An 11,202-nucleotide genomic window follows, 5' to 3' on the forward strand; every position below is an offset into this window, starting at 1 on the left:
GTGTATTTCGATGACAGCCTGGAGATGAATGAGCTTCAAGGCCAGCCGCGCCCTGACCCCCTGGATTGATACAACGGGGTCAGCGAACCACGGCGCTGGGATTACCATGTACGACCCTGAAGCCCCCACCCCACCCCGCCGCCGAAGCGAAAGCGCAGCCTGCAGGCGGCTTGCGCTGGGGCGTTTGTGCCACGCCCCGGGGTCCCTGAATGCATCGTCTTATTACACCTATGTTACCAAGTGCGGTTCTTTGGCATGTCCAAGGTGATGAATCTGAGCATATGTCTACCTGGGCATACTTCATCCATCCTCAAATTTTCTGTGCGCACGTCTGGATCTCTGGCATACACACATCTATCTCTCGCCTGTTTGTCCTACCACAGCCACATGCGTGTGGCATTCGAGACATGATTACCAACAAAGGTGCTGGCCTCTACTGTCAGTACTTGATTTGGGGGCGCAAGCCAGCACACAATTCATCAGAGTTAGATACTGCCGGGGCTGTACTGAGAGTTCACGTCTTGGGTCTAATCAGCCTGCGCGACACAACATCGTACACACCCCGGAACTGTCCGCAAACTTGCGATCTGAAGACTGAAAGGTCAGCACGGTCTCGCCTTCGAAGCATGGCAACTTCCAGGCGAACGTCCTCGATGGGCCAGCCAGACGTCAGACGTCCGAAGTGGCAAGCCTCAACAAACAGGTTGGCAAGAGCAGCACTCCATGCACGTAGTCGAGCATTCAAGTGGCGTAACACGTACATTGTCCACTCATCGCACTCGCGTCAGATTGTCGCGCCGAGCAGACCACGGTTCTCGCGCGACCACTTCCAACAAAGAGCATAAAGAACATACAGAGATGAAAATCTCTGTCATCTTATTTCGTGTTTCTCATACTTCGTAGAACGCTTGATGTCTCCATTTTGCAATCATGGAGTCCAGACGAAGTCGTGCCCTGATTCTGTGCGAACAGCCCACACGCATACGCGACAGACGGCACAACCCTCGCAGCGTGCACAGATCCAACATGTTCACCACGCATCGAACCGCCCCCCCTATCCTGCCGAGAACCGTCGGACCCCTCGTCTGCGAGGCGTGCTGTTGTGCTCGCCACCCCGCCATTGAACCTCCCAGCGTCCTTATTTTACTTCGTGCCGCTCTACCCAGCATGATATCCCATCTGCCGTATCCCACCGCAGAGGTTCCGAGTCCTGGACCTTGAGGTCGGCCTGCATACTGCTGTACGTGAGGCCGTCGGAGAGCTGCTCCTTGCCCAGGCGTTTGGCTTCCGTGTTGGCGTCCTTGAGATGCGCGTACGCGCCGAGGGCGACAAATTCATTGCCACCACAGTCGCGCCAGAGCAGGACGTAGACATGCGGCCCGGAGCCTAGTAATTTCGACGCCATGGTTTTTTTTCTTTCGTTGTTGATTTCTGGTCCCGACGCTGATTGAGGCTGAACACGGCCTCGCGATTCGTGGTTAGGTGGCGAATTCAAAGGCGTGGCGGGTTGCGATGAGACGTTTGATGGAGTGTTGTCTGTGACCATGCGGCAAACCGTGGCCATGCGCTCATTTGAACATCGGTATCGCAGTGTCGTCGTGTCAAGTTGGGACAAATGGGATCGAATCTTGATGCTCGTCCCATGACGGCGTGTCGTTGGGTTGTGGGAACGGAGGCGTGCGCTCGTGATGTCTTGGCGGGGGGCTATGGTTCTTCAGGAGCATGACGTCGGCGGTGATGCATGGCGACCATGTTCGGCTGGACGGCACTACGTAATAGCACGCCTGGGCACTGGTCGGCGAGTGTGGGACCCACAGGTGCTCGGCCCCGACCCCGAAGCGCCGGAGGCCGGCGTCGTGTTGGACCTATCGTCCCGAATCGTTCTCCCGATAAGCGAGACACGTGTTTACCGTTTTGTAAATAAGGGGTACCAAGTGCTGTACAGATGGCTTTGATTTCTTGCTTCGCTAAAATGACAATCTACTGCGTTCCGAAGAGCATGCCGCCGTTTGCGCACACAACCTGTCCTGTGCACCACGCAGACTCAGCAGACACCAACATGCCCACAATACCAGCAACCTCGCCGACATACGCCGGACGACCGCCTGCCGTCTCCGCCTCCTTGACGAGCGCATCATCGTCGATGCCGGGACGAGCCTTCATCAGGGGCGAGTGCTCGATGAAGCCCTTGATGAAGCGCTTAAACTCGGGCGTGTTGCTTTCGTACATCTCGGTCAGGACGGGGCCCGGGTTGATGGCGTTAACGGTCGCGTTTTCGCTGAGCTCGCGAGCCCAGGTGCGCGTCATAGCCTCGAGCGCGGCTTTGGTGCCACCGTAGACGCTCTGGCCGAAGAAACCGGTGGAGGAGCTGACGGACGAGAGGTTGACGATGCGGCCGGAGCGATCGTTGGGCAGGTAGGGCTGAACGGCTTGGACGAGAAGGAGCGGCCCGAGAACATTGACGCGGTAGGACGTGTCGAACTGGTCGACGGTGATATCGGGAATGAGGTTGTTCAGGGCTACACCAGCGTTGTTGATCAGAATGTCGATCTGGAACTTGGCGATGCCCGTCTCAGAGGCCTGCTTCTTGGCCGACTCGACCAGAGCGGCAGGACCAGTAGGGGTCCCGAGATCAGCCTGCACGGGCAGGGCGATGATGTTGTGCTTGCCCTTGAGGTCGGCAGCCAGCTTCTCAGCGCGGGACTGCGAGGAAGCCGAAGTGTAGCCCAGGATGAGGTTGCAGCCCTTGGAAGCAAGGTTCTCGGCGATGGCGACACCGATGCCTAGATAGGTAGCACGGGATAGATTAGCTTTGCACAACGCAGAAAGGGCGCGGTGGAGTCTTGGTTACCCCGAGCGGCACCGGTCACGATGCCGAGCTTTCCATCAAGTGATCGCGACATGTTTTTGTTGGAAAACGTGGGTAAGAGGGAACAAGAGTAGCTAGGTGGGTGTGGAGGAGAAAGAAGTGCCGTGTCCTACAGTCGCCAAGGGCAGGCGATCGGCCACACCTTTTATCGTGAAGCGCATAACCTCGAGGGACAGAAGGACCAGACCTACCCGACTCATTGGCCTCCTGGGATGTCCCGCGCAGGGAAAAAACATGGGAGCAACGACGCGAGCGAATTGGCTTTGGCCAGGGACCCTCTGAGGCCCCTAGGACGCTGAAGCTACCCCGCCAAAGCAGCGACGACCTGAGCGCGTGCCCCGCGATGCGATGACGTTTGATCCGCGCCAATCGTCTTTCGCGACGGCCCCGACACAGGTACCTCTGTACCTCAGTCGGGGACCTTAGCCGAGAAAGCTTTCTGGCATGGTATTATGTCAGCATTTTGACACCCCCCCCCCCCGTCGCAACACAGTTGCGGACCCTGTATAGATCCCCACCTCAATCGCCAATTGCCAGCCAGACAGTAATAGTGCCTTTGCACTGGGGCGCAACACCGTGAGACGGACATCGAAAAGTCTCAACACCAGCCTGCCAGCTAGCTGTCCCATAGCTTCGACAACGACGTCTGTCCTTTATTCCTGCTGTTCGCTCACTCCACTCACCCTGCCCCAGCTCTACGACAAACGACGGCCACCATCCATAACCGCCACCATGGACATCCGCCTCCTCAAGTCCTCCGACCTCCCGCTGATCCAGCACGCCAACCTCGAGAACCTCCCCGAGAACTACTTTCTCAAGTACTACCTCTACCACGCCCTGTCCTGGCCCCAGCTCAGCTTCGTCGCCGTCGACGTGTCGCGCCCGGCCAAGACGCCCTACGACTACCCCAAGATTGTCGGCTACGTGCTGGCCAAGATGGAGGAGGAGCCCGCCGACGGCATCCCCCACGGCCACATCACCTCCCTCTCCGTCATGCGCACCCACCGCCGCCTCGGCATCGCCGAGAAGATCATGCGCCAGTCCCAGCTCGCCATGGTCGAGACCTTTGGTGCCCAGTACGTCTCCCTCCACGTCCGCGTCAGCAACCAGGCCGCCATCCGCCTCTACCGCGACACACTCGGCTTCACCTCCGACAAGACCGAGGCCAAATACTACGCTGACGGCGAGGACGCCTACTGCATGCGCCTCGATCTCTCCGACATTCGTGATCGCGTCAACGAGGAGCGCGACGCCGAGCGCGAGCCCCAGGGCGATGACCAGGACGAGGGTGAGGCCGTGGGCGATGTCGGCTCCGATCCTAGCAAGAAGACGAAACCTGATGGCGAGCCCAAGCGCAAGGTCAAGGTCGGCAAGGCGCTGGGTGTCGGCGAGCTCGTGGAGAAGAATGAATCCAAGTGAAGGAACAGGGGCGGTGGGCAGTCAGGGCTTACCTGCTTTATGCAAGGATGCCCGACAGTCAGGAGAAGGAATAAAACGACGTGATGTACCGAAATCACGATAGAAAGGGAATAGGAAACATAAAAGGAAAGACGGCAGTTTGGCACCGTCCTCAAGTCCAAGGCGGGGGCGAGGGAGTGTGACGGATATGGTATGATGATGAACCGTGGCCAGCGGCAAGCCAGATAAACTGATACTCTGGCGGTCAGAGGCAGGTAGAGGGGCTCTTCAGACTGGACAGCCTTTCCCAGTGCAGCTGCCAGTGAAGCGGTATATCTAGGTACTGTAGAGTGGTTTCAAAAGAGCACTCAGAACAATGACGCTTCACAGACTCGACGGTCTATCCTTATTGATCATGAGAAGAGCGCTCCTACCTGCCAGCTCCCGTCTCTCTTCGTTCCTGTTCCTCCAATTCCCTCGCAAATGCTTCGTCTGCCTCCATTCTTAATCGCTCCACGTCCCGCGTCAGTGAACTTACCTCTTCCTCGAGTCGGTCACTTTCGAAGTTCCTTCGCACCTGCTTCCCTGCGCTCACCGAATCTGTCTCTTCTTGTGTTCCAGCGGCCTTGGAGACGGCCTCGTTCTCAACATCTTCCTTTCTCTTGAAATGTCCATCTCTAGCTTCGTCGAGTTGTGCACATCGGCGAGCAAGCCTCTTCTCAAGCTCATCTACTTGGCGGAACTTAACCTGCGATGTCTGGTGTAGAACGTCTGTTGCCTGACAACCTTGACTGCCAGGTCCAAGCTGCCCCTGGTCGGCAACTCTAGGCCAGCCTCTGGCTTGGGGCACCCCTGGATGAGCGCCCCTAGAATTGGCACCACTGTGAGCACCAGGTATTCCAGGCGCATGGCTCAGAGGCAGAGCAGACGGCAGTGCAGAGTCAGGCCCAGCGTTCCACGCACCAGGAGGAAAACCGCCCGGTGGACACGTCATCGGACCCGGCCCCAGTGGCAGTACCCGCGGCGGAACGGTCAGAGGTGCCGGCCCCGGTAAGCCCCACGGATTTCCTCCTGCCCCAGAGGCAACACCACTCCCGTGCCTCTGCCCCCGCCACTCCTTTCGCTCAGCCTTTTCCCTCGCCCTCCTTTCCCGTCTGCGCCCTCTCCGTATACCTCGCTGTGCCCTCTTCAGCGCGCGGAATGCTTGCGATAGACTTTTAATATCGGCACGCATGACCTTGCTGTCGACATTCTGAGATGGGTACTCTGAGCGTGTCCGCTTGGCTTCGGCCAATTCAGCTTTGAGACGTTGAACATTCTGCTTCGTAATGTGTTCTTCGGGCTTTATCAACCATGCGTGCAGCGTTCTATGGAAGACGGGAAATTGCGAGACACTGAGGTCGTCATGATCCGGCAGAGAACTGAGCGATGAGTCGGAGCTTGCTGGTGACCCTGAGCCGGTCGAGGACCCAGATTCTCTGCGCTGATGCTGCTGTACGGGCAGGCTCAGGGGAGGGATGCGAACAAGTGGATAGTGATTCATGTGTGGTTTCTGATCATCTATTGGGAATGACCCAGGAAGTGAGCCTGGCCCAGGAGGCAATCCCGGTGCCTGCACCGGCCTCGAGTAACAAGTATTAACCTGCGGGCCGTGTTGTACGTACGGATGGGTGTTGTGATGTACGGTTCCCGGGTAGCCATGGTTGAATCCTCCACTGAACATGCCTGGCCCAGCGATGACGTTGTCTCGGTAGCTGACGCCATTGGTATCGGCAACCAGTCCACCGACGCGAACGCCGTTGCGATCCACGACGAACCTGTTGCCAATGGAGAAGCCTTCGTCGTTGAGTTTGATACCAGCAAAGTTAAAACCACTCGGTGAAACTCGCGCCGGCTGTAACTGCTGCTGTGGTTGGGGGGCCCAGTAGGGATGGAAAAATAGAGGCTGGTTCGGTGGCAGAGAAGGAGGCATAGGCCGGCCTAGGTGATGGGGGCTGTGATGATCAAATGAGGAATCCCATGCGCCAGGCATATGAGGACTGTATTCGGCTTGATGTTGCAGGCGAGGCGGCTCGAAGGCCAGTCGCACCCACATGGCTCGGGGTTGGAAAAAGTATGCGTTCCATTCTGCTGTGACGGCCTCTGCTTCACGCTTCACACCAAGGGCAGGCGATCCCACTGCTACGTCAGCGGCTGAAGCCCGACGAAGCTGGTTGAGGTGCACTGAGGGATGAGCCCGGCCGCTGGAGGCAGAACCCGTGGTGCTGTCTGTCTCGGCGAGCAGCTTGCGATCAATGACGGCTTCGTTACGTGCAGTGGCGTGATTGGGCAGTAGAAAGTTCAGGAAGGTCTGCCAGTCTGACGGACTCACATCGCGCTTAGCCCATTCCCGTCTGTAGGGGAAATCATCTGGACGAGAGGTTGATATGAGAGAAATTGTCTGAGTAACGTGATGATCCTGAAAGAAGCCCCTAGGTAGTGGACGAGTTTCGAAGTAATCGTGTGCTGCCGCTGATGAGAGCGAGGAGACCGGAAAGGATGACTCGCTGACTGAGTTGTTACGGCGGTCACTTGCGGATGGAGTGAGATTCACCTCACTCTGGTTGCTGGGTGAAAGGGCGGCAGCAGGCTGAAGTTGAGATAATGAGGCTGAAGAGTCTGGGCGGCCAGGCGGCCAGCTGGACGGGTCACAATACCGAGCATCGGTGCCATCAATAGCCTGATTGGAATGACCACTAGAGTAGATATCCGTCTCGGAGTATGGGGGCGGCGGCGGGTCGGGAATATCCATGGTAGTATGTTGGACTGGCTGACGTGCTTGTTGTATCAGACCTTCAGCAGACAAATAGAAGAGAATAGGTTCTGAGGAACCTCCGGGTGTGTGGCGGCAGACGAAATCCTGGAAACAGCAAAACCAGATACGGGTTCCATGGGGATACAATGTCGTCGACGACGATGAGTAGGCGCGCAATGATTGGTGATTCCAAGGTATTTGTTGATTATCGGCGATATAGGTAACCTTGGTGGTGGTGGTGTTTTGGCAGGGTTGTGGCTTGTTGCCAAAATAGGTGAATGCGGGCGAGAGTCTGTGCTGGGAGACGGGTCGAGCCTGCTTGCTTACCTCCGCTGCCTCGCCTTTCAGTGGATTAAATCAGCTCAATGGCTGTTCGGAGGGAGGCTGCTGTGAGGCGCACGCTGCCTGAGCTGGCGTCCAAGATGCGTTTGGCCTGAACTTGTCCCAATACAAGCACTTGGCGATGCGAAATGAACCGACTAGCTTGCCAGCCCGCCTTTCACGTACCGGTTTCATCCATAGGCTTTGGTATGCTACATGATGGCAGTCAACCAGCCTCATGATAGTTACGCAGACTGCATACTACAGACTGCAAACTGCCGAGTGCCGGGTTACCTCCTTCGGCTACCGTACTCTTCCTAGGTACGCTGCCCAACAATTCAGCCCTGATTTCAGGGCGACCCATTGACTATGTCGTGATGGCCCTCTGGGGCGCAAGGGCAGACTCGAGCCACTCTTGTGACGAGGGACGACGATAGGGCAGGAGGGCGAAGCCCCCCTCAAGTGGCCCCATCCCGCCGACCGCGTCACTGCACCTGCTTACGCGGCCAGCCCCTCCTCCTAGAACAACCACGGCCCTTTCCCCGATCTGCCATGATTGCTCAGCCCTGTCGCTCAGAAACCGCTACTCTCGTCCCATTAGAAAGCCTGCTGGCTTCTAGACTCCCGAATTGAGCTACAAGCACATCTGAGGTGTAGCTACTCTCATGAAACCCAGCTGTAGAATGTCCTGGCACAGGCAGCCATCTCTGTCATCGCCATGTATGCAGTACTTTGCGAGCTGACCACGACAGCTGCCACAACATCATGCTCCCTGAGCTCTTGATTTTATCTCTCCAGCTCGTCCCACAGCTGGAAGTCCACATCCTCCTGCTTGTAGTGGTCCGCAATGATGGTTGAGAGGTGATTGCGAGAGTGCGCGCCCCTGTCAATGTGTTAGTCCGGTCTGTCGCTCATTCTGTTAACACGAGTCCACTTACAGGTTGGTGATGTATGTGTCGACGAGCTCTGCCGGCACCAGTTCCGTGGCGGCGCTTCGTACATCGACGCCGTTCACAAGTGGTCCGTCGGCGAAGCTCACGTGGCTCATTGAGCTGCCCCATTCATTCAGATTCTCCTCGTCAACCGAGGTCTCTGGACTCAATTTATAGACGCCACTGAGAACAATTACTGATGTTCCCCGCTCCTTGGCTGCCCTTGCGATGATTCCGGCGCCTGCATCGGTCACGACGCCGCCATTGGCGAGCACCGACCGAGCGCCGAGCACGACCTTGTTGATGCGTGGCATGTGTGCCATGAGGCCGGCGTTCATGACATTGATAGACGAGATACCGACTGCCGACAGCTTCTTCCTAAAATGGGCATACGGCGGCTCGTCAGACGATGCACGGGGCGCCTCAGTCGCAATCAGCACCGTGAATCTCCTCTTGGCAGCCGCACGGAGGATAAACTTTTGCACAGTGGCAGAGGGCTGGTGAACGAGCACGTAGTCCATGGGGTGGATCTGCACCTCAGCAGCCGAAGCGATCTGGTCATCGACCTGGCTAATCTCGTCTTTGATCTCATCGATGCCATCAATGATTTCTGCCCTGATAGCGTTCACTCTGGTCTGTTGTCCACGCATAGGAGTGGACATACCCGAGCCACCAAGGTAGGGAGAACCCGCGCCGATGTAAGGCGATCCCGACGCGGTGCTGTGCACGTCCACCGTAGGGGCGGCCTCGAGCAAGCTGAGTAGGGTCTTGGGCACCGAAAAGGAGCTGGCAGACGTCAAGGCACCTGGCCGAACTGGTCGGGGCCCGCTGGATATGTAGTCCGCGCCGGCATCCTGCTTCGTGTACGTGGACGGGGGCCAGTGATGTTCGAGCTTGGATGCGTCGGCGACGGCCGCAGTAGGTGTCATCTGTACATCGCTTGGTGTCTCATCGCCTCCGTCATTTCGGTCTTCGGCAGCCTCATCACGAATCAAGCCCAGCACTCTCCTAACGATATTGCCGACAACGAGCTCCTTAGGTTGCGCCGCCACAAGCCGACATCCGACCTGCTGGACCTTCTCAAGCATCTGATCAACATCCTGAAATCTTGTCTTGGCGACGACCTGGAGGAGGATGTGTGCGGTGGCAACAGCGCATGGCTCGGCGCCGGAAATCTGTCGTCGCTTGAGGAGGCTAAATGGGCGTTTAGTTGGCGAACGGGCCAGTGCGCATAACCACGGGCAAACTCACGAAATAAGACTGTCAATTGAAGCTTCAAGCGACTTTCCCTTCAAAGACTTGAGATACCTCTCGAGCTCCGAGAGGCTCGGCTTCACGGACGACATGGTGGTATTGAATTTGGGCGCAGGGTGCTGTGATCGCTCGATTTCGGAGTGGGTGTTGTCGCGGGGTGCCTTCGTGCGCCGTGTCCGTGGGAAGTCGGATTGCGCGGGGTTCTTCCAGGAACAAGATGTACCAAATCAGCTTGCCGTGAGAAAAGCCTTGGTTACACCGTCTGGTATGGCGGGGGCTCGAAACAGGCTGAGCAGACGAACTAGAACTTTGGATACTCGTCGTCGAAGGCTGATATTGAAGGGTTTGTGGTTCTGAGTCAAAGCTACGATCAGCGCCATCCCACTCTGTGTGGAGGTACGTAGACAATGTGCCTTGCTTGGGGATGGTGGGATGGGGAATTTCACAGTATGAACTAACCACAATGAGTTAGCCGTGGGTAAAATTGAAGCCTTGGATCACGTGCATACACGGTTTTGCTCTGAGATCGCGACACCTCCACATCGAAACCAAGCATTGAAACCAAGCATTGAAGACGGCTTTGCATCGAATGATCGAGCTGCTGCTTGCTGTCAGGGCTAGCAAGGGGGTTTGGGCATTGGCCTAGGGCCTTCAACTCACATGACTACCTACCATCCATCAACAGTCTCCTTCTCATCGCTCTCGATTATTTGTTACATACTTACACAATATTGAATTAGGCAAAGCTGATGCTGATTTGCTCGTCCGTAATAGTAACGGACTAGTCCTTAAGAGAAGGGCCCCCCAAACGGACCTCCTCAAGCTTCACGGCATGCAGAATGTAGCCAGGACCTCGGCGTAGGTGTAATTACGTAGTCGCTTGGCATCGGCAGCTCGCCCTAGAGGATGACCAGCCAGAACACGTGAACCTCGTTCCCGTCGCCCAACTGAATGTGGAAGGATCAGCCCAGTCCCTTCTAACCCGACACAGACACGGACTCCTACTCAGGCCAGGTGCGACAGACTGTTGAGTTTCGCTTTCTGACAGCCTAGGCAGCCTGTCTATTCACTCATTCACCCTCCGTCTGCTTGCCGTGGCACAATTCTCGACCTCCAACTTCGTTGCTCGCGCAGAGCTCCCTTGGGCCGTTGCAATTCGACAAATCCACGACATTGGGTCCCCCCCACCCCCTTGCGCCAAACGCGACCATCGTTCGCAGCCGAATCCGAACTGTTTGAGGTGCCCTCCCCGTCCGACTGGACGTTGCATTGAATTCCGACCTGCATCAGCGACCATCCCTTTGATAGACGTCAGACTCCCTCGTCATCCCCGCCATCCTACCGAAAAGAGCGCATCGCCGAGGAGAAGCACTTCCACTTAATTATCGTTCATGGCGACTAGGTGATCGGTACTTTCTCTGGGGAAACACTTGAAGCGTCTCGGAGACTGGTCAACCCCCCTTCGGCCGACTTCGAACCTCGTATACGCAAAACACGCAGGTCGCCGTCCACTCGTTTTTTTGGCACCTAATTTGGACTCTACCGATTTTATATCCATACTTTTCTATTGCGCGTTTCCGGCAGTATCACCCTTCGCGACCTGTATCAAAACGTTAGCCCCCCCTGGTGCTCAG

General features: G+C 56.8%; 4 protein-coding genes across 4 annotated transcripts; 1 reads left to right on the plus strand and 3 right to left on the minus strand.

Moving 5' to 3' along the window:
* Positions 1-1,980: 1,980 nt before the first annotated feature.
* VDBG_00597 (3-oxoacyl-[acyl-carrier-protein] reductase) lies at positions 1,981-2,903 on the minus strand (the record flags this gene model as incomplete). The annotated part of the gene is made up of 2 exons (XM_003008869.1): positions 1,981-2,783; positions 2,852-2,903. The coding sequence occupies 2 exons, from the start codon at positions 2,901-2,903 to the stop codon at positions 1,981-1,983; spliced, it is 855 nt and encodes a 284-aa protein (XP_003008915.1).
* Positions 2,904-3,601: 698 nt separating this feature from the next.
* VDBG_00598 (N-terminal acetyltransferase A complex catalytic subunit ard1) lies at positions 3,602-4,288 on the plus strand (the record flags this gene model as incomplete). The annotated part of the gene is made up of 1 exon (XM_003008870.1): positions 3,602-4,288. The coding sequence occupies one exon, from the start codon at positions 3,602-3,604 to the stop codon at positions 4,286-4,288; it is 687 nt and encodes a 228-aa protein (XP_003008916.1).
* A 708-nt stretch (positions 4,289-4,996) lies between these two features.
* Positions 4,997-7,058, minus strand: VDBG_00599 (conserved hypothetical protein; the record flags this gene model as incomplete). The annotated part of the gene is made up of 2 exons (XM_003008871.1): positions 4,997-5,133; positions 5,231-7,058. 2 exons carry the CDS (start codon positions 7,056-7,058, stop codon positions 4,997-4,999), a joined length of 1,965 nt encoding a protein of 654 aa, XP_003008917.1.
* Positions 7,059-8,168: 1,110 nt separating this feature from the next.
* Positions 8,169-9,839, minus strand: VDBG_00600 (translation initiation factor eIF-2B subunit beta; the record flags this gene model as incomplete). Its single annotated transcript, XM_003008872.1, has 3 exons — positions 8,169-8,265; positions 8,321-9,508; positions 9,566-9,839. The coding sequence occupies 3 exons, from the start codon at positions 9,658-9,660 to the stop codon at positions 8,169-8,171; spliced, it is 1,380 nt and encodes a 459-aa protein (XP_003008918.1).
* Positions 9,840-11,202: the final 1,363 nt, after the last annotated feature.

The sequence above is a fragment of the Verticillium alfalfae genome, genomic scaffold (assembly GCF_000150825.1).
Source record: "Verticillium alfalfae VaMs.102 supercont1.1 genomic scaffold, whole genome shotgun sequence".
Lineage (NCBI taxonomy): Eukaryota > Fungi > Ascomycota > Sordariomycetes > Glomerellales > Plectosphaerellaceae > Verticillium > Verticillium alfalfae.